At 31.9% G+C, this 27,069-nt stretch overlaps 4 protein-coding genes across 4 annotated transcripts; 1 reads left to right on the top strand and 3 right to left on the bottom strand.

Annotated features, from left to right (window-relative positions):
- Positions 1–178: 178 nt before the first annotated feature.
- Positions 179–10,797, bottom strand: LOC125852945 (signal peptide peptidase-like 5). The gene is made up of 14 exons (XM_049532632.1): positions 10,579–10,797; positions 9,395–9,553; positions 7,912–8,023; positions 7,687–7,806; positions 6,926–7,045; positions 5,381–5,556; positions 3,587–3,621; positions 3,338–3,494; positions 3,110–3,163; positions 2,907–2,999; positions 1,780–1,922; positions 1,218–1,288; positions 593–676; positions 179–516 (listed from the first exon to the last, which is right to left on the bottom strand). The coding sequence occupies exons 1-14, from the start codon at positions 10,696–10,698 to the stop codon at positions 413–415; spliced, it is 1,548 nt and encodes a 515-aa protein (XP_049388589.1). The 5' UTR covers positions 10,699–10,797; the 3' UTR covers positions 179–412.
- A 5,940-nt stretch (positions 10,798–16,737) lies between these two features.
- On the top strand, positions 16,738–19,920 carry LOC125852942 (pirin-like protein). Its single transcript, XM_049532628.1, has 6 exons — positions 16,738–16,990; positions 17,423–17,472; positions 17,702–17,769; positions 18,164–18,226; positions 18,419–18,522; positions 19,096–19,920. The coding sequence occupies exons 1-6, from the start codon at positions 16,770–16,772 to the stop codon at positions 19,580–19,582; spliced, it is 993 nt and encodes a 330-aa protein (XP_049388585.1). The 5' UTR covers positions 16,738–16,769; the 3' UTR covers positions 19,583–19,920.
- A 1,186-nt stretch (positions 19,921–21,106) lies between these two features.
- Positions 21,107–24,636, bottom strand: LOC125852928 (ras-related protein RABA5e-like). The gene is made up of 2 exons (XM_049532615.1): positions 24,198–24,636; positions 21,107–21,608 (listed from the first exon to the last, which is right to left on the bottom strand). Exons 1-2 carry the CDS (start codon positions 24,529–24,531, stop codon positions 21,289–21,291), a joined length of 654 nt encoding a protein of 217 aa, XP_049388572.1. The 5' UTR covers positions 24,532–24,636; the 3' UTR covers positions 21,107–21,288.
- A 1,864-nt stretch (positions 24,637–26,500) lies between these two features.
- On the bottom strand, positions 26,501–26,989 carry LOC125852933 (pirin-like protein; the record flags this gene model as incomplete). Its single annotated transcript, XM_049532620.1, has 1 exon — positions 26,501–26,989. A coding segment is annotated over one exon (489 nt), but the record flags the coding sequence as incomplete, so codon positions are not given.
- Between the last annotated feature and the right edge of the window lie 80 nt (positions 26,990–27,069).

Below are 27,069 nucleotides of genomic sequence, written 5' to 3'. Positions count from 1 at the left end.
TCATTTAATTTATGTTAAATGTTTTAAAACCTACTAAAATTTACTTTTTTTTCTTATAACTGTCGATTATTGGAAAAGTTGTTCAAAAGTTTAGAAAGATTATTTATGCCCGCACAAAGCGTGGGTAAATTACCTGGTACAAAAGTAAATTGGAACTTCTCTACTATTTGTAAATGGTAAAACAAAATGGGAATTATATACTATTGAAAGTAATTCAATGAGTTACAACATTCTCCTTGTTTTGTGATTCTTGTGATGTTACATAATTAATCAATTGAATGATTGAATATACATAGAGAGAAGGATAGTGAAGTATTCCTTTGGAAAACTTCAAACTCTATTTACAACTTTTGCAGCATGAAACATACCAATGGCTTGTGCTTTGTCACCTTTATATTCTTCAAAAACTTTATCAAGCACTTCCTAGACGCGCTTCAGCCATTTGTTTTGATTCATCGCAATTGGTCCAAAGGTCTTTCAATTCGCGTCTCACTGCCCCCAGTACCACACAAGTTCCTAGACGATAAAGGTTTTAAAACGATGAAAAAACTAAACAACAATTTCAATTAAGTGGTCATCGATTTTGTCATACCTAATGTGCATGGCACGAGATACAGGAGAGCAGGTTGACCATGTCCATTCATCAAAAACAAGCCCACATAAGTAATGCAAAGGCCTGCACGGATTTTAGGTTGATTAAGGCGAGGAATGAACGAAATGCAGCATTAGAAAAGAAAAAAAGGAGGGAGAAAGTACAAGAATTAAAAAGAAACACGGAAAGAAAGAAACTCAGAAAGAATGATAGATAATCAAACATGATTCACACGTAAAAATCAGAACTAACATATGTGGCGCAAAAACAATTTCCATAGATATGTGCAGAATCATAAGCAGAGGTTTTATTAGAATAATTAGAGGCATTGAACGAAAGAATTGTACATTGGAGCGATAATCTCAAAATGATTTTCAATTATGAAATGAGGCTATTTCTCAATTTTACCCCTTTTTGTGGTCTCAAACAACTAAGAGCAGCAGTAATGTATTAAGACAAAACGGATATGAAATAACACACTACAACAACAAAATACCCCGTATAATCACACAAGTGGAGTCTGGATAAGAAATAACATAGTAAGAGCATATAAAAGCAGAAAGAACAAAAAGAACAACATATAAAAGAAAAAATAAGAAGGAAGAAACAAAAGAGAGGTACCCACCAGTCCCATAACCAATCATCAGCCAAAGGAAGTATCCATTTAGTACCCCCTTCTTTTTAGCTTCATCAAATCTGCAAAAAATATCAAGAAGGAGATCAACAAGAGGTCCAAATGGGATAAATCAGAAGTCAAAACTAAATCGCCATCATTCTGTAGAAAGAACGAGTGAATTTAGACAAACTGAGCCGCTAAGTTGATTTGAAAACATCCTCTGCTGAATCCTACAAATATTTATCCAATTTTTGTTTTCCCATTTTTTAACCATTGTCATCGGAATGATTTTAACACTTGTAAACTGGAATAATTAGAGATGTTTGCATAACAAATAAGAATTTCCATTGAAACCTAGAGCTTCATATATCAAAACATTCATGACTAAATTCATATATACTCACTGTCCTTATAGATGCCTATAACAAGAATATCTTTAAGAACAAAGGTAGAGAATTGTAGGTAGCGAAATAGAAGTTTCTTATCATTTAATCGAGGTGATGTGCTAATCTTTACATTTCTAAAAGAGAGCAACAATTATCTTTGCAAGATGACTGAAGAGCAAAAATACCTGTATGTAAAGCAAATTAGCAAACCAGGGAAGAGAATATCCCCAAAACCGAGCATATCAAATCCTTTATAAGGATCTGTTAATTTAGGAACTCTCAGAAGCATCGGGATTGACTCTCCACCAGCTTTCTTACCTTTAGCAACCTACAAGAGAGGCCAAATCCAACCACCCGAAAAATTAGTGACAGATACTGAAGAGCTAAATTATCTTCTGGTAAGAAGTGTGTGGCAAGAAGCGAGTTTAACCCAGCTTAATAATGAAAGCATCCAGTTTTGAGCACATAAATGTAATTAACATATACCAAGAAAAAAAACATTGAAACCATCAAAAGATAAAAGATGCATGTGTGCACATTTAAATCATACAGGTACATCTTTATGTTTTAAACAATCCGGAGCAGCTTCATTAAAATCATTACCTAGTTCCTGTGCAAAACAATCAAATAATTTTGTTGCATTTTGTTAATGTTCCACAATCCACAACGACAAGATAAATATCCAAAAGTGTTCAATAAGGTTATTTAGCTGCTACTACTTTGAAGGTGTGCATTTATGCATGTTGCAGGAAGGCAATGACATCAGAGTAAAAGAAAATTTTAATGCCCAACATTAGTGGCATATTTTGAAAGAACAGAAACCAAGTAGAGGGAAGTTCTCCTTCCTATCTACCTTATAAAATGGAACTAGAAAAAGACTGAAACTTCATACAGACAGGTGGTATAACACCACCTTGCCTGTAAAGGGGAACAATTTTTAATTTTCTAGAGATCAAAGACCAAAAAGGCTTCATGCTGAAAATATTAAGAGGAAGAAAACTGGGAAGAGATAATAGGATACACCTGTATATAGGTGTGAAATCCATATAATTAAGTGTGAGTATAATAAATAAAACATGGTGTATTAATGCAAAGCCGAACACATTCATTATGTTCATACCTTCCATTGCCAACCTCTGGCTTCTAAAAAGTACCATTTCTCAAAACTAAAAAACAATAAAAATTTAAATTAATTTAACTTTCTTCATTTTCTTATACAAATCTTTATTTAGATATCTAACTCATGATATGATTTGACAAAATATCTACATCAGCAGTACAGCTTAAAATTGTAACTAAAGAGAAAACTTACAGAAATCATAACACTGTCATGGAATATAGCAGGAGATAGGAAAACCCAGAAGATGTCATAGACAAACGCGCAGCAGAGAAGCACTGTAGCAACCTAAAAGAGAAAGGAAATGACATAAATGAAAGGTATATTAGTAGACATAGGTAAAGCAAAACAAGAAATCAACTATGTTCACTGGTGAATTTTAAAAGCTATAAACACACCTTTATATTAGGCAATTGAGCCAACTGCAGAACAGTGATCATCAAAGCAATCCCCTGGCGAAAATAAAGTTTTCATTTACTTTTAACAGTTTTCAGCTGGAGTAAGTATCTAGAAGAGTGAGACTTGGTGATAAGGATGCATAAAACCAACTAAATATCCAACTGCAAATAAAGGTCCATCACACAAACAGTTTTTCAGTTAAGGAGGAAATTATAAAATTAGCTTACAAGAATGTCTTGGCCAACCCAAGAATATGATTCTTTCCTGTTTACTGCCCAGAAGATGGCAAATCCCACACAAAGTGTTAGGACAACTAGAGACAGAATAGTGACCTCCCCAACAAGCGGCAAATTCAATGTTTTCTTTCCACAACCTCTAAATTTGCTGCTTAAAAGATTGTATGAAGCATAGTTAAGGATTTAATCAGACATTCTGTACATAATATGAAATAGACATAATGGGTCAATACATCATACCTTAGTATGAGCGTCACTATACAGTTATGCAGTCCCTGGAAAGAAACAAAAAATTAAACAATAAAAATTCAACAACCAGAAAAAATGTTGACCAAATGCAAACCAGAATTAGTTTTGCTCCAAAACGTAGAAAGTGCATATGCTGCACAAATCAAGCGTAATCAAAAGTAGTCAGAATTTAGGTAAGTAACCTCCCAAGCACCATATGTACTTGCGCATATCAACTAACAGAAAATGGAAGCTAACTAAAGCATATGGATTTGTAAGTCCATATATTAATCACAATTACAATATTACATCTATAAGCAGATGGAAAGGTTAACCTTTCAGAAGATTATGGAAGGCACAATTATCATGGAAAATGTATTTATGACTCAAAAAGTTGGCTAAAATCTACTGTTCCTACGATCTGAAGTTAGAATCATAAATAACATAAGGTCTTTGATGCAGCCAGTATATTAAGCCTAATACACCTCATCAGCTGGTGCATTCCCTTGACTTTGCGGTTAAGAAAGCATAGCTCCATGACAATGTTACCCATAATGATCCCCTACCATTAATGAGCTTGATGAGTGCAAGTACAATATTATTAGAGGGCCACTAAAAAGATAATATGAAAGAACAATATACTAGGCACAGCTGATGTGTTTCAAATAACTACAACTACAAAGCTACTAATTCACTCCGCATGCCCAAAAGGAAATTTGGCCTGGTGATTAAGAGTCTTATAGAGGAAAATTCAACAATTCCACAGAAATGCATGAATTTTGCATATCAAGAAACATTTAACATTTGGAGCACAATTCAAGAGTCAAATGATTGATTTGAACTATTAAACTGATGGGCATTTACTTTTAACTATTTTAACCTTGTAATATGGAACAAGTGAATAGAAAAGGTAATCCACTCATGTGTGTGCCTTTTTTCCAGTAATATGTAAACCAAGTACATCTCCATGGCAAGTGAGTGGGCCTACATAGGATGTTGTCCCAGTGTGTTATGCCAAAATGTGAGAGAGCTGAACACTGGACGATAACCCTTTAATGATCAATTTGGAATTTTTGGTTGGAAAACATTATAAAACCTTTCTAAGGAGAGGAAAACCTTTAAATAATTGTAAATCTATATCTATTTCCAAGCTCTACGTTTGAAGTTCGGGAAGCAATGATTACTAGTGAAGACTTGAGAGTTCCCTAGATCTGAAGAAAAAGTTGTTTTGATCATCTACTTTGTTAGTCATCATGGTATGTGATTGTATCCATCATCCAGGAGCTAGCACTCCCTGTCCTAGAAGCTTCTTTGAATATTTTTATCAGGAGTCTAAGGCAGGGAGTGGGAGCATGACAAAAGATTTGTCCACTTGAATGCTAGATTAGACCAGCTATGAAATAGTTACTACCGAAGCACAAAGTTGTATCATTTTCCTGAGTAGTTTTAGATTAGCAAGAAAAACTACTATAAACACGGCATGGAAAATATTGCAAGGAGGAATATTATAGTTCAGTAACATAATAATTCAAAAAATACATCAAACTATATATTATTAGGCATTGACAAACACATTTTTTCTAAAAATCTTTAGACATTATATTCCATTTTCTTTGCATACTATACAAACAGATGCATGATATCATTATCTTGCTCATTTGTCAGATACTAGATGCATGGCCCCAAACTATAACTTAATTCAACAATAAAGCATAAATAAGCAGTGCCATGAAATGAGATGGTTTTATCAGACCTAATTGTATTGGCTTAGACGAAAGAAGAAGGAGAAAGAACGAACTTGAATACCTCGATTCCACCGATACAGAAAAGCAATATCAGCAGCCAGACAAACCACGTGGACATGAAAAAGTAAAGCAGCACCAGAAATGTGGATGCTGAGATGACAAATCCAATAGCAGTCCATGCAGTAATGTGCAGAATTTCACTGTCATCCTCCTCCTTGACGGTCATATCATCATCCTGTAAGGAGACCATACACTTTTTAAGACATTACAGCTATTAATCAAGCAAGGCATCATTGGGTGTTATCAACATTTGACACAAGAACTAGAAATAGGAAAACCAAGAAAGAAATAGGAAAACCAATATAAATCATAGATATAAATAGATCACTCGTTCAACTATATTTAAATCAGATCAACTAAGGTCATATATGAATCTTCAGTTCCATTCCCCGCTCTATTCGGGGATATTTCATTCCAATACTAGATAATTTGTATTTTAACACAAACAAGGAGTTCCGCAAAATTAGTGTGTTAAGATATGACAAGATTTATTGATTAGGGTTTATTTAATTTTATTAGCTTGATTAGGGATTTAATCAGATTATATCTGATTTGATTTGATCTTGAATTATACACTTACCAAATTGTAAGTACTTGTAATTACTATAATTTCCAACTAAGCTTGAGGGATTGATCAAGCTTTTCTATTCCTTCTCATCCTCTTCCCTATATTCAATATAGCAGTTTTCAAAATTACACACCTTGCGACACTCTTGAGAATATTAGGTCTTCTAACACTACACCATTTCCACTCAGTCAATATATTGTAGCTCCACCAACCAAACAGGCCTTCAATATTTGAGTCTTGTCACCACAAAGATTGTCGACAGTTTTTGAGATCCTCCAAAATGGGAAAGACCTCTCCAATTTCTTCTCTGGATAAATATGTCTCTCACACACCTTTACCTTTGTCGTTAAGGGAAAAGGATCTATAGAACAAGCCATCTCCTCGATGTCAAAAGTTTTTCCATCAATCTGGCCAAGTATACTTAGAAAGCCCATTCTATTCCATTCCTTTTAAATTCTTGACTTACTGGATCCAGTTTAGCTTCAGCATACCTCTTTTTTCGCTGGAGATGCTTTGTAGGTGACACCCTATTAGTGGTAGTGAAGGGGAAAATGTAAGCATTGCACTGGTCAGGAACTAAAGTATCCAAAGGAAGTATGTATCAAGGATAAATTATTTGGAAAAGCGAAGGGCAGAGTAGTGAAAAGATTACACAGACATATGTATGTTAACTTCTGGGGCAGCTCTTGTGACGCAGGCAGCTAAGTTTTGAAAGACCAACAACTATTACCAATTATGTTACCTAAAATCCAACAGCCAGAGTAAACTAAATTTACTACATTATCATCAAGATGCAGTGCTGAAAAGCTTAGACAAATAGCCCAAACAAAATCAATGTTGAGAATGCTACTAACTGAATTTAAAAGAATATAAGAAGCTGAGCATGTCAAATTTGAGATTATATCAGACAGCTTTTTTTTTGTGTGTGGGGGGGGGGGAAGTGGGGCTCTTGTGATAGTTCATAGTCGTCACTTTCCTTAGATTGAGTAAACTTTTTCCAAAGAGCTGCACAAATGATTGTTCCAACAGCCATCAACCATATGAAAGACACCGAGTAGTCCACAATAGGGCGATCTGGCGAATATAACAGCAGCTCCACTGGATCAAGAAAAGGATTCCATATATCAAAAGTATTCCAAGTGAAATAAAACAAACAACAAGAAATAAGATCAGAACAAAAGATATGCATCAATTACAGAGGCACTATAATTGTTTGCAAATAAAAAAGCCATTTGATGTTAGCCAACACTGCATTTAAGTCCACATTCTCATCAGCTACCACTGACACTTTGAAGAGAAAATCAATCTCCGATCTTCTATCTTCGTTGCATCACACTAAACCTTCATCCCAAACTCATTGCTTAACTGTTTTTTCAAAGTATTAACCTGACATGCCTTTTGCGGTGAAGGCACATCATCGAGATCCAACCATAAATAGATGAAGAATCATCTAAAAGCTTTCTACAAATACACAAATGGCATACGGTTCCTACAGAATACACCCAATTATATATGCAACAAGGACCTCTTGTTTGCACCAAAAGTTAACCAGCAAGAAATGGGATTACATCTCAATGATACTTCAAAAGCACTCATTAAAATGAATTATAATGCATGTAATATAAAAAAAGTAGATTACAACACAAGCTAATCAACATCTTGACAACCAAAATTAGAATCCAAAAGAAAGCTAACCGTTATCAAAACATCTAAGCAATATATATGAGGCCAGGGCTTACCTTTCTTTCCTGAATTGATGTATTTATCAATAATATCTGCCCCCTCTTTTGAAATTGAAACAACAGGAATGGTTACATTTGATATGGTAGAATTATTAGGACAAGCAATATCCAGAGGACCTAAATAAATGCAAGAAAAAGCAGCGTCATATCAGAAAGAGATGAAGGGAAACCTATAAAACAGACCTTGAGACCTAAGATGACAATGTGAGTCAGGGTTACAACCTCCTTCATTATTTATTAGCACAACACCTCTTGCACCTCCTTCTTGGGCAACCGTGGCCTTGGTAATAAATTCACATTCACCGCGACGAGCTAGTGCAATAGAGCCTGATAACTAGAACAAATGATATTTCTGCATTATTAATGTATAACAAACAACACCACTATTATTTTCTTTTTATAGGACATTCTCGAGCCTATTTGTACAACAGCCAAACAGATATAGCAAATTTAGACTTCTTTGATGTTCAAAGTAAAATCAGTTTGTAATAGTTAACTTCTGGTAGATTCTAGTGGCAACCCTATCAGATCATTTTACAATTCGAAATTCCTCCACACTACTATTTGGTTCCACTTCTGAAAAGTACCATGAAAAGGATTATTTTCCTCTAAAATACCAGTTGTATTTGTATCGCTAAAATTAACACAAGCTCGAAGAAAGAAAAAACTAACAGAATTACTAAGACTCACAAATTGCTAATATAATTGATATTTTTGCAATTGGGCTAATATATGGTGTTTTTAAGCAAGAACTTAAAAGTATAGCTGATCACACAAATAGTTTAAAATAAAATCTTGAAAGTTGAAAATGAAGTCATGTAGTCTTTTGTAAATGAAACAAAAAAAAGAAGAAAAAGATCTAAATTTTGGAAGATGATGTAAACAATGATTATAACTTGAAAAACTTATAAACAATTTAAGCAATAGCTTATATGAAGATGAGTTGCTGTATAGAGAGGGGTGAGGGTGTTGACAAGACTCACGACAGAACAAAAGGTTGTTCAGTAAGGTATTTAACTATTTATCTAGTATGTGTTTAGTTCATCAAATTAATCAAAAAGAAGAAGGAAAGATTGTGGCTAATTTTGAGCTATCAAGAGATCATTCCTTCACCACCCTGTACATAGTGCTACATCATCCTCAACCTATCTCCATTTATACTCTTTTCTCCTATTTCAACCCTCAACTGCGATCCACCAGAAAGAAGTATCTTTCCATTTTCACGAGTGAAACTTACTCTTAAGTTTTCTTATATGCTGAAAATAAGTTGTTCTATGCAGAGTTAAGAAGTTTGAATTACTTTAACTTCCTGATAGAAGACAGAGATGGTCAATGGCTTAAAATGTAGATGTTTTCACCTAAACTATATTAAAAAAAAAATTAAATTGGTTCTTCACTTCTCCTTGATATAAATGAGATTGGTTCACAATTCAGCTCCTTAAATCTTTTCAACCTTGCTGAGATTTGCATCAATTCTTCCCTCTTAGAGCAGGACTTGGCTCATAAAGAAGTATGAATTCTATTGTTTTCAAATATTCGCAAGTTAACAACTGAGAGATGGAAGATCATCAAGAAAGATCAAAAGAACCGAATTTGGGCCGCGAAAGAATTATGACTATTATTTAATCAAGCAGCAACTTGGACAATGTTTCGTTTCGGATATCCACCTAAAAGTAAAGGTGTGTAAGGAATGTGGAGTAAATACCTTAGTGGAGGAAGCAGAACAGCCATTCAAAGGTTGTGTATAAACAGCAGGCAACCTGGAGGCACGATTAGTATCAGTGGGTAATACAGACCCAAATGCCGCACTCAAGCCAACTATTGAATCTTCCTCACCACCATTAACCCACAACTTCACCAGCATCTTTAACAAAAGAAAGGAAAAGAATGATTAGCACGGTAAGTTTCTATATGTGCAGAACAGAATGAAAATAGAGAATACTTCAAGTCTAGTTAAGAAATGGACCAAAGCAATCTTCTACATGTTAAATGCAATCTCTTAAAGATATGATCAAGTTGCAGTTTCGATACATACTATTTCTAAATACAATCCTAAATATATGCTCTCTATTCACTTTTACTTGTCCACTATACTAAAAATACATTTTCAGTTTTACTTGTCACTTTTAACATATCAAGAGAAAAACATATTTATTTTCATGTTTTACCCCTAACATTAATTACTTATTCTCCAAATCATTTCCAAAGAGCAGAGACTAAACATCAACTAACTTGGATATTGTGGTAAAATACTCATTTCAATCATTGTTTCTTAAGGGGTGTGCAAAGTCCAAAATGGACAAGTAAAAGTGAATGGAGGGAGTATAATAAATGCTAAATAAATCCTTGTACAGCAATCTTATAACAGACACACACACACAAGAACCTCAAATTAAACTTTTTTTATGGAGGTGGTGTCCGAGCTAACTTGCCCACACCTCAACTATTCCACTGAGTAACTCTGCCACCCCGGCACAGAATCAAAACATAATATATCAAATAACTCCGTTTCATAACAAATTCCACCAAATGCATGAACCCAATCCTCACCATTTCAAATCATCTTATTAACATTACCCAAAAAAGATTGCTTTTTTAATGATAATCGCAGTGTCTAGGCCAGCTCAACTAATTCCACGAGATACGTACCACCTCCCACCAACATGTCCATACCAAACAAAGATTCTTAACTATTGAAATTCCTCAAGAGAAAACAACAAAAAAAATCCATAACCCCATCATAACTTTCCACATAATCAAGAAATGACAATATCAAATAAGAAAATCTACAAAATCCATAAAAGATTACATTTTTAACACAATTTCCACCCAAAAAACAAACCCCACAATTTATTTTCTCTATATAAGAAAAGGGTTGAATACATTTACCATATTGATTTCATTGCTGCAAGAGCTATGTGCCTTGGTAGGAGCAGAATGTGCTATTGATGATACATTTAGAAGAAAAACAAAAATAGATAGTCCAATAAAACGCCATGAAAATGCCATAATTATTTATTCAATGTTGATTCCCCCCTTTTTCTTCCTCAATATTTTCCCCAATTCTTGCGCTATATTTTCTTCGCCTATTTCTGCATTGAAATTTTCTTTCTTTCTTTCAGGGGAATGAAGGAAGAAAGGAATTTTCTTTCCGATGAAGAAGTATACAAACTTTTAATGATTAATAAATCTTAAATTAAATTAATTAATTAAAAATTTTAATTATGAATTGGTAAAAATTCCAACTCATATTAATATAGTGTGAAATTTATGATTTGTTGCATTTTTAAAAAAAAGATAAATATGAATTTATTTCATTATAAACTTTTATATTGATGAGTTAAAAATAAAGTTAATAAAAATGTAATTGTGTGTAATAATTACGAAAAATAAAAGACTAGAAGATGAAAATAAGAGACAGAAAAAGAAAAATAATATTAAAAGACTAATATATATTTGACAAACGGAAAATAAAAAAGCAATATAAATAGTTACTAAAGTATTTGATTACACAATGTAATTTTCACCTTTCCATTCAAATTAAGATAGTGTAATTATATTGCACCCTCTCAATTGTATTCAATAGATCATATTGATCCAGTAATTACTTAGCTAAATATATACATATTAATTATGTAATTACATATAAGTTTGATTTTTAGGTGTTTTTCAAAATACGATTTTAGTAAATGTGATTTTCGTTTCTAAAATAGAGTAGAGGTTTAGATTTTTTATTTAGTTTTTTTCAAAATCTTTTTTTTGGGAGCAAACTCTTGTGGAGGAAAAAGAGGCATTTGACTAATAGGATTCGCCTAAGTGAATTTTGATTCTCTATGAATTTTTTCAAAGAATAAATAGGAGTCAATCCAAAATTTCAATTTATGCCTATGCTTATCGATCTATCTTGATGGATGTAAAGTTATAGTGAATTCTCCGAATTAGAGTCAGAAGTTGAGGGGGAACCACACTTTCACCTTTCAGTTCAAAGCTGCTTTTTCCTTTGATCATATATCGCATTAGAAAGTGATAATAAGAATGACTTTGACATACTTGTTTATAGTAAGTAATCTAACTCGAAGGCTCTGCCCCTAACCTTAAAAAATCGCATGTGCATGTCTCCCGTATACGGTTCAAGTGGCAAAAGCATTTTCTTTGCGCTAAATTTGAACTAATGATATGTTAGACAATCTTTTACCTTAATAAACTTATGAGATATTCATAGCACATTTCTTTCATGTGTTTTACATATTATTTGAATTTCCACAAAAAAAAAAAAAACATATTTTTTAAAGTCAAAAGCGCACAGTTTTTTGAAAATATCTAATATATGCCCTTAATTGTGGCAGAGCAATAAATTTATAAAAGAAGAATTCAAAAAGATACCAAAATCTCACATATTATACATAGGGTTTCAAATGTGATATACAAATTTTTAATCTTATTTATCATTAAACTAAAATCTGTTTCTTTTTTTATCAAGAATTCAAGAAAATGTATGAATAAATTAAATTATTTTTTCCATAATTTCGCAATACAATTTTTCTTTGAAAAGGATTCAATTGAACTCATTTGACTCTCTTTAGCTCTATTATATTTGTAATCATAGTTTTGATTCACATTCTAAAAAATAAATATGTTCTTTAATTAGACATTTACAATATGAATATAAACCAATAAAATTATTGAATATTAACTATTAAATAGTTAAAAATAAAATAAAATTTAGCAATACACTTAATCCTAGATATTCTAAAAAAAACGTATTTATTATACTCCTAGTGGGATACCATACTCAAACCACTAAGATCCAAATGGATTATACTTTTAAAATGGAAGATATAATTTAAAAAATGCACTAAACATTATGTGGAATCCTCCCCATGGTATCAACAAAGTGAGGACACAAGGAAGTCAACTCATGATAATTTATGTCTTTAAATTTGTTTAGTTGACTTTATTTTTTGATATTCATATTGAAGCTTTGATTAATTTAAATTCATGCTACATAAAGTTATATAAAGGAAAATATTATCTAACTAGATGTTTTTTACATTTTAATGGAAAAATCTTATTGTTAATTAACTTGTCTTGATATTGTTTAATTAGAATGAAGTGCTTGTTACCTGTTAATTTACAATTAGTGACCGTGAAAAGAAAAGATGTGAATTGTCATTATTATTAGTAGAATTACAAAAAGAATAAAGACTTTTTAAACATTCCTTGTACAACTCAAATAAAATTATTAGTGGAAAATATTGAAGAAGTATTCAAATTTTTGACTAGACAATATAAAGTCAAAAGGCTTGTTCCAGAATGAAATCTGAAATTAATTTAATTTTTCAGCATTCCATTATATCATTTATTTATTTAAGCACTCAATTTATTAATTTATATTGAAAGCAAAAAGTTTAATACACGTTCAAATTATGGTTGTTAAGAACTTAAGATAACTAACTATTATAACAAATCTCTAAAAATATTATAAGTATCTATTTTTCTTATATGTTGTGTTTTGTTTCAGACTCTTTAAAAATATTATGAATATATTTGTGTCAGTTCCTTAATAGTACCAGTTGACACATATTTATCGACATTGCTAAAGAGTTCGATCACATTGATTTTTACCTCTAAAACTTACCTACAACAATACTTTGCCTAACAATTTTGTGTCTTCTTTTTTGTTAAATATTTACAATGTTCTCTCGTGGAAATTTAAGTTTTTGTTGGACTTAAATAATTATACTGAAAATAAATAATTCCTTAATTTTCATGGTCAATGAATTGTGGCCGCTCACCTTTGTTGATAAACTATTTTTAAAGAGTTTAATTATTTTGATCATAATCAATGTATAAAGTTTATTTATTATCATATTAAGTTCTCTTATAGTATAGTAATAAATAAAAATTCAAATAATCCTAGTATGATAATATGCATATGTAATAATACACAATATAATATGAAATAATGTAAATGAATATGAAAAAAATTCATTGAATGAGACAATGTCGACTGCTGAGAAATTGATTGTTCTGAAAATAATAATAATATTGTGATGAAAATAGTTGAACAGTATGGAGTAGATTATATTTCACTATCTATACAAATTGAAACAGTATTATTAAATAAGAAGGGTCACTAAAATTTGAGTTGTAATACACAAATTATTTTAAATTTATGTATTATATGGAAATATCTTATACCTGAATCTTCTAGATGTCTTTTTCCCATAATTAAATTATAGAATATAATACTACTAAAATAAAGCTTTGGGTGATAATGACAAATGAAAAAAATAAAAAAATTAATATCTTATAGCTTGTTTGGTTAGGATTTTATTAGATTTGAAGTGTTTATTTGTTTTAGAACATAAATAACTTATTTTTAAAAAGGGTTAGTTCATATATTTGGTCCCTCAATTATGGATATAATATATCTCATTAATCATTTTTTCCCTTTAAATCTCAATTAACATAATATAACTAATGAACACTTTATAGGGCAATTTTTATTTTATTATTTTATTTTTTATCATATAATAAAAGTGAATGTGCATATTGTATTGTAAGCATAATGTCATATGATACTGTCATTGTTGTTGTCATTACAGAGTCATGTCTCAATAACTGATTTTGTAGTTTGGCAGACTACATAGCTTTCTGATTTTTCTTATCTATATTTTTCTATTTTAATAAAATATTTTTTTTATATTTATTTCATAATTGCAATTCAATTTTTTTATACATAATTTACTGCAGACATGCACCGGTGGAATATGCTATTTAAAATATTAGTTGGTAAACTTTTAATCAAGTTGTTGCTATCTTACGACAATATATATAAATTAGCACTCGACCGTAGTTAACTTATGTTCCATGCCAAAAACGTAACAATTGTAGCTTTAGTTTATCTAATCTTGTTTTATTTATAGGTCGATATAATTCATTATTTTGGCTCAAACCTTATATTTGTGTAGAAAAAATTATTTAATATATTCAAAACAAGCAATAAAGATTATGGTCCGCACTTATACTGAAAAGTAAAAGATAAATGTCATCTTCTCGTAATTCGTACATGTATCGAAAAGGTCAAATTGTGATAAGCCAATCAACATTACCTAACTCTTCTTACTTCAATTCATCACTTAATCATGGTAAATTAACATTGTTAACTTAATGATGTTTTACAAAAGTAGGGGTGAAGCTACTATTATAATTACGATAAATTCGACGCAAATTCTTTATATTATTTAGGAAAATTATAATTCAAAATTGATAAACTAAAACCTTTGAATATCTTTTTATTAATTGCATATAGTCTTGCCAAATAAGCTAATAAAGCTTGGTACAATGCCAATATACAATCAACAAAGAATAGAAAGGAGAAAAAGCACTATCCCAAATATATATAATCCACAAAGTGTTGCACTATACCCATGCACATAAAGTTTATTCAACTTACAAATGCAATATGCACTATAGAGTATGATAAATGAAAAGTGCAAAACTAAGGATTTGCTTCTAGAAACTTTACCCACAAAAAGGCATGATGAATGGATAATGCACTTTAAACTTTTGAAACACTTGAACATTGAGAATCAAATAACAATAAACTAGGATAATTTTTTTTGTTAATTATTTTTATATTAATATATAGGTGAGCGTTATATTAGTTAAATAATAGTTATAATTAGGGGTGTATAAGTCAAATCGTAAAGTCAAACCGAATCGACGAACCAAATCAAACCGGAAAAAAAAAACCGATGTGTGATTTGGTTTGGTTGGTTTGGCAGTTGAAAAAAAAACCGACCACTCTTGGTTTGATTTGATATTAAAAGAAAAAAAGTCAAATCCAATGTTTATATATTTTATTTAAAATCTGGGCATGTAAAATTTGTAAATATTTATTTTGTATTAATATCTGAAGTTACAATTATATTGTTATAGCTTTTCAAATTCGAAGTTAACAATTTACTTGTAAATATTTTGTTTTGTATTCAGTTCGACTATAACCTTTAATCTTATTAATTTAACATAATGAACATTGATATTTCAAAAAAAATATTTTGTACTCATGTGAATTTTACCGTCTTTTCGAAATTTCTATTCATTTAACATTTTTTAGGTTTAGCTTATAACACGGGTAAGTGAAAATATATTTGATCTCTTTTTCATACACCGTATAGTTGTAAAAATCGAAAAAACCCAAAAGAATCAACTAAATCCGAAACCGAAAAAACCAACTTTATGTGTTTTGATTTGGTTTTTAGATTTAATAAGCCGACATAATTGATTTATGTTTTTTTTAATGGAAAATCAAACCAAACCAATTTATGTACACCCCTAGTTATAGCAATTCAATGGTAGAAATTCACAAGAATGTATCTAGACATATTTTGGTAAGTGCCACTTTCGACTTTCTTTGATAAGCTCAAAAGACATGCATGTATACTTCGCTTGGAGGGGGAAATGTACATATACTCGATTTTAATGTCCCTATTAAAATTATATTTTGAGTTTATAAATTCTTTTTCATATTTATCAATTATCATTTCACGATAACTTTACATTTATGATGTCTGAATTTTCATATGGATGAAGTTCAGACATTTTTAGTTAGAGTTTTTAAAAATATTTTTCTTTCTTGATATTTAATTGAAATCGTACAAATCCTTCTTCAAAATTTGAAGCCAACCTCATATTTGGAAGAAATGTTAAATAATGTATAGTAATTTTTTTTTCTTTAAAATGATTTCTTACTAAAATTTTCTTTTAAAGGCATTTTTTCCTAAATTAGTAATTTTCTCCCAAATACATTTGACTTTCAAAAGGGCTTTTCACACAAAGGAAAAAAGCATTCATCATGATGACACAAGCCTGAAATCATCATATATTAATATCCATATACTAAAATCCAAATAATAAATTAAAATAACAATAAAAAAATTAGCTGTCTTTTTCAATATTCAACTTACAGAGTTCCCTCAATTTGAACCCCATTTTCAATATTCTAAAATTTTTCATATAAATAGGGAAACATAGTTTACAAGATACACACAAAAATAATAATCAAGAATTGTTATATGAGAGCTATTTCTGAAATATTTTTAGTGAATTTTTTCCCATTTGTTAGAAATAATTTTTTTTCAAGAAAGCCTATTTTTTTTTCTATTAGAAATATTACTATGTCTGAATCAAATCAATATGATTCTTGTTTTGATAGACCAAGATTGGTGATTAAGAAAGTTTTAGCTAAACCTCAAAGTGAAGGGAATGGAGCTGTTGTTAGAAGAAGCATTGGAAGGTATTAAAATTTAGGATTTTTATATTTTTCACATTTTCTTTTTGTTGATTTTAAGTTTTGTTTCTAAATTTTATGACTTTTTTGTCATTTGGGTATTTTTCATTTTTCAATTTGGACAATAAAAGAAGTAACTTTAATAGGAAATTGTGTTTTGAAACTTTGGTCTTGATGTGTTTTCTTGATTTCCTTATTGGAAAGTCTCTGTCTTAATGTGATTTCTTTCTATTTGTCAAGTCTGGATGAATAGAGTTACCTAGTACCTGTTATTGGTGGGAGTTGATAGGTATCCCGTGTAATTAATTGAGATGCAGGAAAGCTGCCAAGACACCACAATTATCATAGAGAAAAAAAAGTATCTGTCTTTATGATTTTTTCTTTAATCTTGTTGCTAATTGAATGTGGGGTTTTTGTTTTAAAAATTTGATCTTGCAGGCATGAATTGAGGAATCTTGATCCTTTCCTTATGTTGGATGAATTTTCAGGTACTGTTTTGAGTAATGTTGCTCGGACCCTCCAAAAATGTTGTTGCACGTGTCGGATTCTCCAAAAATGCATAGCTTTTGGAGGATCTGAGACACACATGACGGTATTTTTGAAGAGTCCGAGCAACTTAAGTTTTGAACATCTAACTGGAATATGTTGTTTATTTTTACTTAGTTCTTTTTTTTTTGAGCCAAGTGAAGTTGATATAGTACTGTTTTATTGTTTCAGTTTCTGCTCCTGCTGGTTTTCCTGATCATCCACACAGAGGTTTTGAGACAGTAACTTACATGCTCCAGGTAAAAAAAAAATCATGTTGCATAATTCAATCCAATATAATAGTAAGGGAAAGGGCCGACGAAGGTGGAAAATGAAAGGCCTTTTCTTGTCCCCTGAGGCCGCGTGTGTGTGTGTGGCTGTGTGCCATGACCAAACACCCGTTGGATGCTCTTAACCATCCCATAATGATGGCTCCGTTGTCTTGGTATCCGAACCATCCAGCAAAGAATAAGCAGCAAAGCGCCAAATGGCATGCCTTTGAATCCGTACAGAGGCGGATGTAGTGTTCACTTGAGCCAATATTTTTGACACAAAACATAAATAAACGCACATCAAATTCTTAACTCATGATTTCAAAAGTAAAACGGGCACAGAAGACGTGATAATGCTAATATTGTGTTTTCATTTCCTTAGGGAGCTTTTACTCATCAAGATTTTTCTGGTCACAAGGGCACAATCAATACTGGTGATGTGCAGGTATAGAATATTCAGCTCTTGGCATTTTTACTTCTAAGCTATGTTGCTCGGATCCTCCAAAAATGCATAACTTTTGGAATATCCGACACACGTTCAACAGTATTTTTGAAGAATCCGAGCAGCATAGCTTACAAGAACAGAAGACATATTTTGGTTGTTGATATATGTTTCTTATTTTGGATGATATTGCAGTGGATGACAGCAGGAAGAGGTATAATTCACTCAGAAATGCCTGCAGGAGAAGGCAGTCAAAAGGGGTTGCAACTTTGGATAAATCTCTCTTCTAAGGACAAAATGTAAGTTATAGTTATTTACATCATTAGAAGCTTTCAGTCTTATCACTCCTTTTGACCTATGTTGCTCGTACTCTTTGAAAATGCTGGCACATTCGTTTCAGATCCTCCATAAATGCACTATTATTTGGAGAATCTGACACACACCCGTTGACATTTTTAAAGAGTACGAGCAACACAACTTTTGACCTGACCCCATATAGATACTTTACACACCACCACTTTATTGTACTTGGCTCTAGCATATAGTAGTAAAAAAATAATCTTAGCTCTTATCTACTTTTTTTGTGGGGCAGGGGGGGTGTTAGGAGTGTACTAATATGTACTAATATGCAGTATAAAAATCACCTCTGTTTCTGCTGTGTTTTATTAAGCTTAATCATTCACTTTTGACTAAGTTCTCAAAATTTTGGACATTTTATGATGTGATATTCTAGAAATCAAGATTTAGTTTGAACCAATATTTTCCCATGTTCATGTTTATAGCCCAAAACGAAGACTTTGTGGCGAACACACGTTTGATATTGGATTGCTTTTCCTTTTTCAATTCTTATTAAGTTCAAAGTTCAACTGCAGGATTGAGCCAAGGTATCAAGAACTGCTGAAAGAAGACATACCAAGAGCAGAGAACAATGGTGTTGAAGTAAAAGTTATAGCAGGTGAAGCGATGGGTGTCCAATCCCCGGTTTACACACGAACGCCTACAATGTACCTCGATTTCACCCTACAACCAACAGCTTACTATCATCAAGCCATCCCCGAGTCTTGGAATGCGTTTGTGTATATAGTTGAAGGAGAAGGAGTCTTCGGAATTCCGAATTCAGGTCCTGTATCAGCTCACCATTGTTTGGTTTTAGGCCCTGGAGAGGGACTTAGTGCATGGAACAAGTCTTCAAAGCCATTAAGATTTGTTCTTTTAGGTGGACAACCTCTTAATGAGCCTGTTGTTCAACATGGTCCTTTTGTGATGAACTCACAAGATGAAATTGATCAAACTTTTGAGGATTATCAATATTGCAAGAATGGTTTTGAGAATGCTAGATACTGGAGGTCAGGGCACTGAAGAAATAGAGCTGAAACAATAATACAAGCTATGTTGGTCGGAATCTTTAAAAGTGCATATAGGTGAGTGTGCTGGATCCTTCAAAAGTAGTGTATTTTTTGGAGGATTCGATGTTGGTGTGGCAACATTTTAGGAGAGTACGAGCAACATAGACTATTTGCCTGAAAATGCACCTTTTTTATGTTTCTTTTTTTCTTTTCATAAATATATCCCTAGTAAAGAAATAATGGCTAAGTTTATCTTGATTTATCATTTGAAAATTGTTTAGGTTATTGTTGTTTATTCTTATTTTCAATGTGGGATTTAATAGCATATTTGGTCCCTTGGTTATCGAAAAATTCCAGTTTTCTTCCTTGTGATATCTGACTGAAATTTACCATACAATTACTTTGAAACGTGCACGTTTGATCACTTTGCTTATGAATTCTCACAAAATTTCAACACTTATTAACCATATGTTAAGTTAAACTTGTATAAAAACACACACATTCTAATTAATTGAAGATTAAATATGTTGAGTCATTCTATATCACAAGAATAAAGAATATTATTTATCAATTATTGAAGGATTAAAAATGCTATTCTCCCTTCAATGTTGATAGGTCATGATCAAAAAGTTGATTGTTATTTCTTTTTCTTATAGTGAATATTGATTCTGAATCTATGATAATATCTTCTTGGATATTGATATAGTTGTGGTGGTGGGGTAAGATCCTTTGTTGTAAGTTGGTTTCTCTCTTTCTTTTCATGTTCCCCTAGGCGTTCGATATTTGTTTTGGAGTTTTAGTAATTCGAAGTCATGCTGGAAGCATTCACTATTGAATAAGACTTCATATGCTGAGCTTGAACCTGAGACCTTTGACTAAGATTATCGGAATAGTTACTGCTTGATCACAATAAGTTTTGATTTTATGTTTGAAGTAAATGCTTTTCTGGTCAACTTTGAAATACAAGAAAATATCACATAATGTTCCAGAGCAAGAGTGTTGGTGGGGAGTGTCTTGTTTGGAATAACTTTTTTATTGACAAGTCTGAAATATGGGAATCTCTCATAATGTTGCTAGAACTAAAGAGTGTTGGTGAGGATGAAAGGAATCATTTTTGGTGAGAAAAGGATGTTTCCTCAGTTTCTAGAAGATGTTGATATGCACAGTTGACTGATAAGATGACCTTGACAGACTATACTGTCTTGTTCTTTTAGAATGTTCTAGTTTTGGAGTTGTTGAGTTTCATCACTAATGCATGTTATAATCAGCTCTCCCAAACAGCAAACAATTTCTTTTCGTTTCTCACCCGATGTTAGATATCTCTATTAAAGCCCGACTAAACCATTCACATCAAATAGTCCCATATTGAGAGTACACCACTCCCTAACAACGGTGATTCCATATACTCGAATTCAAAAACTATGATTGAATATGAAATAGTACTTACCACTCACTCCACCACAACCTGTTGGTAAAAAGTGGCAACAATTGAACAATCAAGAATGGCAAATACATAAAGCAAAACACAGAATACAGATTTGCATTGGGGAAAATAAACATTTTTCATTTCAGCTGCCATATAGAATATAAATATCAAGTTCCTGACCATTACAAAAGTACTCCATCCATTAACAAATCAATAAACAGTAAGACCAACAAAAATAATTTAATGAACCATTCTTGTAAAACTTACGGGGAATCAAGAAAACATAACATTAATCACCTAGAACAACAAGAGTAGGCCTGCTTTTGTTTCGATCCATCCGTACCATCGTTGACCAGGTTGACTCTGTTGACAGATAATTCTGCTTTATAAGAATCGGAATTCAAAACCTTTCTGCTAACACTATTATAGATCTCTCGAATCACAATCTCGAAAGCCTTGTTTACGTTTGTTGAATCGAGGGCAGATGTCTCCATGAAGAACATCCCTTCTGATTCCGCCAGGCTTTTGCCTTCTTCTACGCTCACAGCTCTTATATTCTCCAAGTCACATTTGTTTCCCACGAGCATCCTTGCAACCGTTGTATCAGAATGAGCTGCATGTAAATAGTTGTTTCAGTTATAGAACGATTGGGAGTATGAAGAACATATAGAACACCACCGTAACATGTAATTTGCACACCTAATATACAACGGTATAAATAAAAGTTGGGATTCTCGACAGCAGAAAGTATCATTCCAAGAAAAAATGTGAATAAATAAGCTCGTGAATGCAAAGTTTAAGTACAGCACCTGCACATATAAAGAGTCTGTAAAACTTAATATTACTACCTATATTTCCTTCAAAAGTAAGTATCTGAATTTACTTAAGTTGTTATTAGCTACGTCATTGTCTCCTTTCATGAGGAAGAAAAATGCTGCACCTTATTAACACTGACTTTGATTTTGATGACATAATCCTCTGCTCATTTCATCCCGTGATTAAATGAAGCTTCTGGAGTACAAACCTCATTTGTGGTTTTATATGCTGCAAATGTTAACATTCTATTTATCGCATTTCCCTGGCCCTGGGCTCTTTAATGCCCTTAACTCAAGCTAAAATCTTCTACTTGGGCAAACGGCCTTGTATCTGGCCCACTAATTTTGATAGATCAAGAGTTAATACTCCTCTATTTTATGGACATTGAGTTCTAAAAGTTTTCAACTCTGGAAACAGTGAGCACAAAGTCATTCATTTTCAAGATTCAAATGATATTTGCAAGACAAGAACAGATTTGAATAACAAAATAAGGTCGTGCAAGTATCACATAGCAGCTCACGGCTCAAAGCAACACATATACATTCCCGTCCAGCCAAAAGTTAGTTAGCTAAGGGCTTAATAGAGAGACTACCTAAGTTATAAATATGGCACCACTTAACATCAAAAGAATCTCAGAGATTTTTTATCAATCCCCGAGACTCCTTAGTCTACCATAATGCCATACATAGGTAAGCCAGGCAGTTGGTCCTAATTATTTTCACAATCAAGCAAATAAAACAGATTCCATATAAGTATGATCTGTTGACAAGTTCATTTAGATTGGCTTTTCGGAGAAAGAAAAGCATGACTTGATTTCCAATTCCTAATATACATCCAATTGACAGTCTGTCTAATTCGTTCTTATCACAGGTTCCCAACTGCATCTAGACAAAATTGAGTATAACAGCTACATTGGCATATATACCACTTTCTTTGCCATTGCTTCAAGTAACAATGATCCATAATCAAGACTCAAGGTTTTTCTAGCTAACATTACCATTTGTTTTTATGCCTGGTAAGTAGTTTTTCACTAAAAAGATTGAATTAGACTTAATAGCAACTGTAAAATCTTACTTTATTCAGTCAAAGAGAAAAGTGATAGGAACCAAATCCACAGAAGAAGAAAAAAAGCAAAGGACAAGATTCAAAAAATATAAATTCAACACATTCATTATTCAATTCTGGAAAAACTCAATTAAAATTACCCTTATGGCTTATTCCATCATCCTAAATAGTTAAAGTAGCCAAGACTTTTCGGATCTACAAGATATCTTACATACTTATAAGTTATAATCAAGAACCAAGAATGTGGAAGTCAAATTCCAGAATCGCCATCATATCATAACACCATCAAATCTCAACAACTGAACTTTATACTACCAACCTCAATATATCTCAAAAAGGTGAGAACCTTTGTATAAAGCTTTGATGGGAACTCAACATATGCCAAAACCAAGTTGAATAGTGAGAATTCAACATGAACCAAAACCAAGTTTAAATTTTTTTGTAGCAACAGAGACATACGAATACAACAATCAGATCTCGACTCACTTGTCAATTTATCCAATAACTAATTATAAACAAAATGAATAATGTAGAAGTCAAATCAAAAGAACTACCATTCTATCATAACACCGTCAATTCTTAAAAAACTAGACTTTACAGCCAATCCACCAAGAAGGTGAGAACTTTCTGTGCACAAAGAAAAGATATTGCATAAAGCTTAGATGACAATTCAACATAAACCAAAACCAAGTCTAGAAAAAGAGAAGAATTTTAGCAACAGATGCCAAATCTAAGAATTACCATTATATCATAGCACAATCAAAATCTCAAGAACTAAACTTTATAGCCAATCCACCAAAACCTCACTATATTTCAAAAAGGTGAAAAGTTTTTCTTGCACAAAGAAAAAGATATGCATAAAACTTTGATGGGAATTCAACATAAACCAAAACCAAGCTAAACAAAGAAAAGACTACTAGCAACATAAACAAGAATGTAGAAGTCAAATCTAAGAATTACCATTCTATCCTAACACCATCAAATCTAAAAAAAACTAAACTTTACAGCCAATCCACCAAAAAGGTGAGAATTTTCTATACACAAACCAAAGACAATGCATAAAACTTGGATGGGAATTCAACATAAACCAAAACCAAGCTAAACAAAAGAATTTTTTCAGCAACATAAACAAGAATGTAGAATTCAAATCTAAGAATTACTATTCCATCATAACATCATCAAATCTCAAAAGACTAAACTCAAGCCAATCCACCAAAAAAGGTGAGAACTTTCAATGCACAAACCAAAACTAATATAAGAATTCAACATAAACCAAAACCAACTTATAAAAAAGAGAACTTTTAGCAAAAAAGATACATACTTTTGAGTTCATCAAGCCAACGAGGGATGCTATCAAAAGTTGTCCTTCTTGAAATATCATAAACAACAAGAGCACCAAAAGCACCACGATAATAAGCAGAAGTCACAGCTCTAAACCTTTCTTGTCCAGCAGTATCCCAAATCTGAGCTTTAACTTCTTTTCCATCAATTTCAAGAGTTTGGGTCTGAAACTCAACTCCAATAGTTGCTTTTGAATGCAAATTAAACTCATTTCTTGCATAACGTGTAAGCAAATTAGATTTCCCAACTGCAGAATCACCAATGATTACAATCTTGAAAAGGTACTCCTCACCCTCATCATCTGAAGAGTCCATTTGGTGAAAAATTGAAACTTTTTGAGGTTTAGAGAGAGAAAGAATTGGAAAATGGTGATCTAGAGAGAGAGGGGGAAAGGAGTGTTGGGGTTTTGTGCAAAGAAGTAATGGTGGCAGAGCTGGCAAAGATTATACAGAGAATTTGAAAGAAGTGGTCTTGCTGGATTTTTATTTTTTTGTTATTTTGTTTTTTATTGTTTTTTTTAATAAAATAAAATCATAAGTGGGTGTTCTTTTTTGGGTAAATAGAAAGGAATATATAATAATTATATTATAACCTTTTGTTTGAAAAGAAAACAGGCGGTTGGAGACTTGGAGTCTAATAGTTTTTTTATTAAAAAAAAAATTAACTTTTTATGATAACCTTTTGCCTTTTTCCTTCTTTTTATTGGTGTAATCCTTATGATATATATGATTTAACATATTTAAATTATTCAATATATTAAATTATGTGTTTATAGTTTTTTTAGGTAAGAAATATGTTAAACTTGAGCTATTTTTAGAAGTACATTATGTACTCACAAATTAAAAAGATTTCGTTTTGACTATAAATTTTAGGAGTATTCACTTTTATTTACAAAATACATATCTAAACATATCTTTACATTTCAAATAGTACTATTTTTCAACATAACTTCAAAAGTTCTTTTTTTTTTCTTTCAATTTATGGCTAAACGTTAGCAAAGTTACACCACAAGCTTAGTATAATACTTGGGTTATTAAATATGATAGAACAATTAATAGTTCTAAAGATTTGAATGAAGAAAAGAGATAAAAAAATGGCATGTTTCAAGTAATTACAAGTTAAATTATATATATTATCACTCTCAAAAATTAAAATTCAAATATATCAATAATTGAGAGATCAAAATTATTAGTATTGGCTATTTCTTTTTTTAGGGGAACAATAAAAGTTTCTCACATATGCATAGAAAAAGTTTCTATATGATGTGAGAAAGACTTAACTTCGAATAGCCAGTGGGGTGGGGGTGGGGTGTTGTACAAGAAGTGATGGCAAAGCTGGCAAAGATAGGTACAGATAATTTTGTTAAGAAGTGGTGTTGCTGGATTTTATTAATTTTCCTTTTCTAGGATGATTTTATAAATGGAAGAATAATAGTCAATTTGTTCTATTGTCTTAAGCAGAATATTTTTGCAAGACTAATGGTAAAAGTACACACCATCCTGCTTTTCTTGGATATTTAAACGGTAAATTATTTAATTCTTATGTGAATTTGAACATCAATTTCTCTTTATAAAAAATTTCAAGTTAATATAAAGTGTATGAAATTAGTTCTTGAGTCGGTTATGGTTAAAACTCATGGAGGACCACATTGACTCAATAATTGAGAAATGATTGTAAAAAATCACATGGACCATGTTTTTCATGGACATCCACTCCCTATAATATGATAATATTGTCATTACATTTTCAATGAATGATCCAAACAAAAAAATAAGATATTGTTCAAGAAGTGAGTATATTTTTCCACTATGGCTACAAGAATTGCCATCAATCTTGAAGAAATAAAGGATTTAAATACCACTTCATCCAACACACTACATTTGTTGAAAGGAAAAAAAGGGCTATTAAGAGAACTTATGTTTCTCGAACTATTAAAAATATCAATGGGTGCAAGTCAGATCTTCCATGTACATTTTTTAAAGAAGCTTATACGAGATACGACAGTCTTTTTGGATAGTCCCAACATGAAAATTGAGTCTTGATCCAAACAAAAGAGACAAAATATTATAATTCAAGAACTCAACATAAATTACAACCAATACAATCTTGAACAAATGAAGGAAATGAACAACTAATATAAACTTCAATCAACACACATCACATTTCAAATGAAAACAAAGACTAAAACAACTTGAAATCATAACATTTATAAGAAAACTAATGAATATTGTACTAGTTTATAGGCTAATTTTGATGAAGCATATAAGATGTAACTCTGTTTACTCATTTAGAACACCATTGCCTTGACCTTTCAAATCCATTCTTTCCAAGTTGATAATCTTGATAAGCCTGCATAATCTCACTCTTAGTGTTCATAACAAATGGACCATACTGCACGACAGGCTCGTTAATCGGTTGCCCTCCTATCAGAACAAACCTCAATGGTTTTGAAGATTTGTTCCACACACTTAGGCCTTCACCAGGGCCTAAAACCAAGCAATGGTGAGCTGGTGTAGTAGTTGAATCCGAAGAACCAAACGCCCCTTCTCCTTCAACTATGTAGATGAAGGCATTCCAGGTCTCGGGGATCGGTTGGTGATGCTCAGAACCTGGTTTTAGGGTGAAATCAAGGTACATTGTAGGCGTTCGTGTGAAAACTTGGGATTTTATGCCCATGGATTCCCCTGCTAAAATAGTAACCGAAACGCCATCTTTTTCCACTTTTGGTATATCTTGGTGTAGCAATTCTTGATACCTTGGCTCAATCCTGCATCATGGACGGATAACAGGAGGGAAGTTACAAAAACGGGGCAATGAAGGCTCGTGAAGTAGACAACAAGCAGCAAGACAAG

Source organism: Solanum stenotomum, unplaced genomic scaffold (assembly GCF_019186545.1).
Source record: "Solanum stenotomum isolate F172 unplaced genomic scaffold, ASM1918654v1 scaffold6733, whole genome shotgun sequence".
Lineage (NCBI taxonomy): Eukaryota > Viridiplantae > Streptophyta > Magnoliopsida > Solanales > Solanaceae > Solanum > Solanum stenotomum.
The sequence above is the reverse complement of the archived record's forward strand: the minus strand, read 5'-3'. Positions and strand labels throughout refer to the sequence as shown.

What these genes read in the sequence shown, in the direction of transcription:
- LOC125852945 (XM_049532632.1), bottom strand. Translation starts at nt 10,698, where the DNA reads ATGGCATTTTCATGGCGTTTTATTGGACTATCTATTTTTGTTTTTCTT. An exon ending in GAAAAAGTTTACTCAATCTA is followed by an intron (nt 5,557 to 6,925) that starts AGGAAAGTGACG and finishes TGGTCTCCTTAC; the next exon opens with AGGATGATGATATGACCGTC. An exon ending in GATGATTGGTTATGGGACTG is followed by an intron (nt 677 to 1,217) that starts GTGGGTACCTCT and finishes AAATCCGTGCAG; the next exon opens with GCCTTTGCATTACTTATGTG.
- LOC125852942 (XM_049532628.1), top strand. Translation starts at nt 16,770, where the DNA reads ATGAGAGCTATTTCTGAAATATTTTTAGTGAATTTTTTCCCATTTGTT. An exon ending in GTTAGAAGAAGCATTGGAAG is followed by an intron (nt 16,991 to 17,422) that starts GTATTAAAATTT and finishes TTGATCTTGCAG; the next exon opens with GCATGAATTGAGGAATCTTG. An exon ending in CTCTCTTCTAAGGACAAAAT is followed by an intron (nt 18,523 to 19,095) that starts GTAAGTTATAGT and finishes GTTCAACTGCAG; the next exon opens with GATTGAGCCAAGGTATCAAG.
- LOC125852928 (XM_049532615.1), bottom strand. Translation starts at nt 24,531, where the DNA reads ATGGACTCTTCAGATGATGAGGGTGAGGAGTACCTTTTCAAGATTGTA. An exon ending in TTGGCTTGATGAACTCAAAA is followed by an intron (nt 21,609 to 24,197) that starts GTATGTATCTTT and finishes ATTTACATGCAG; the next exon opens with CTCATTCTGATACAACGGTT.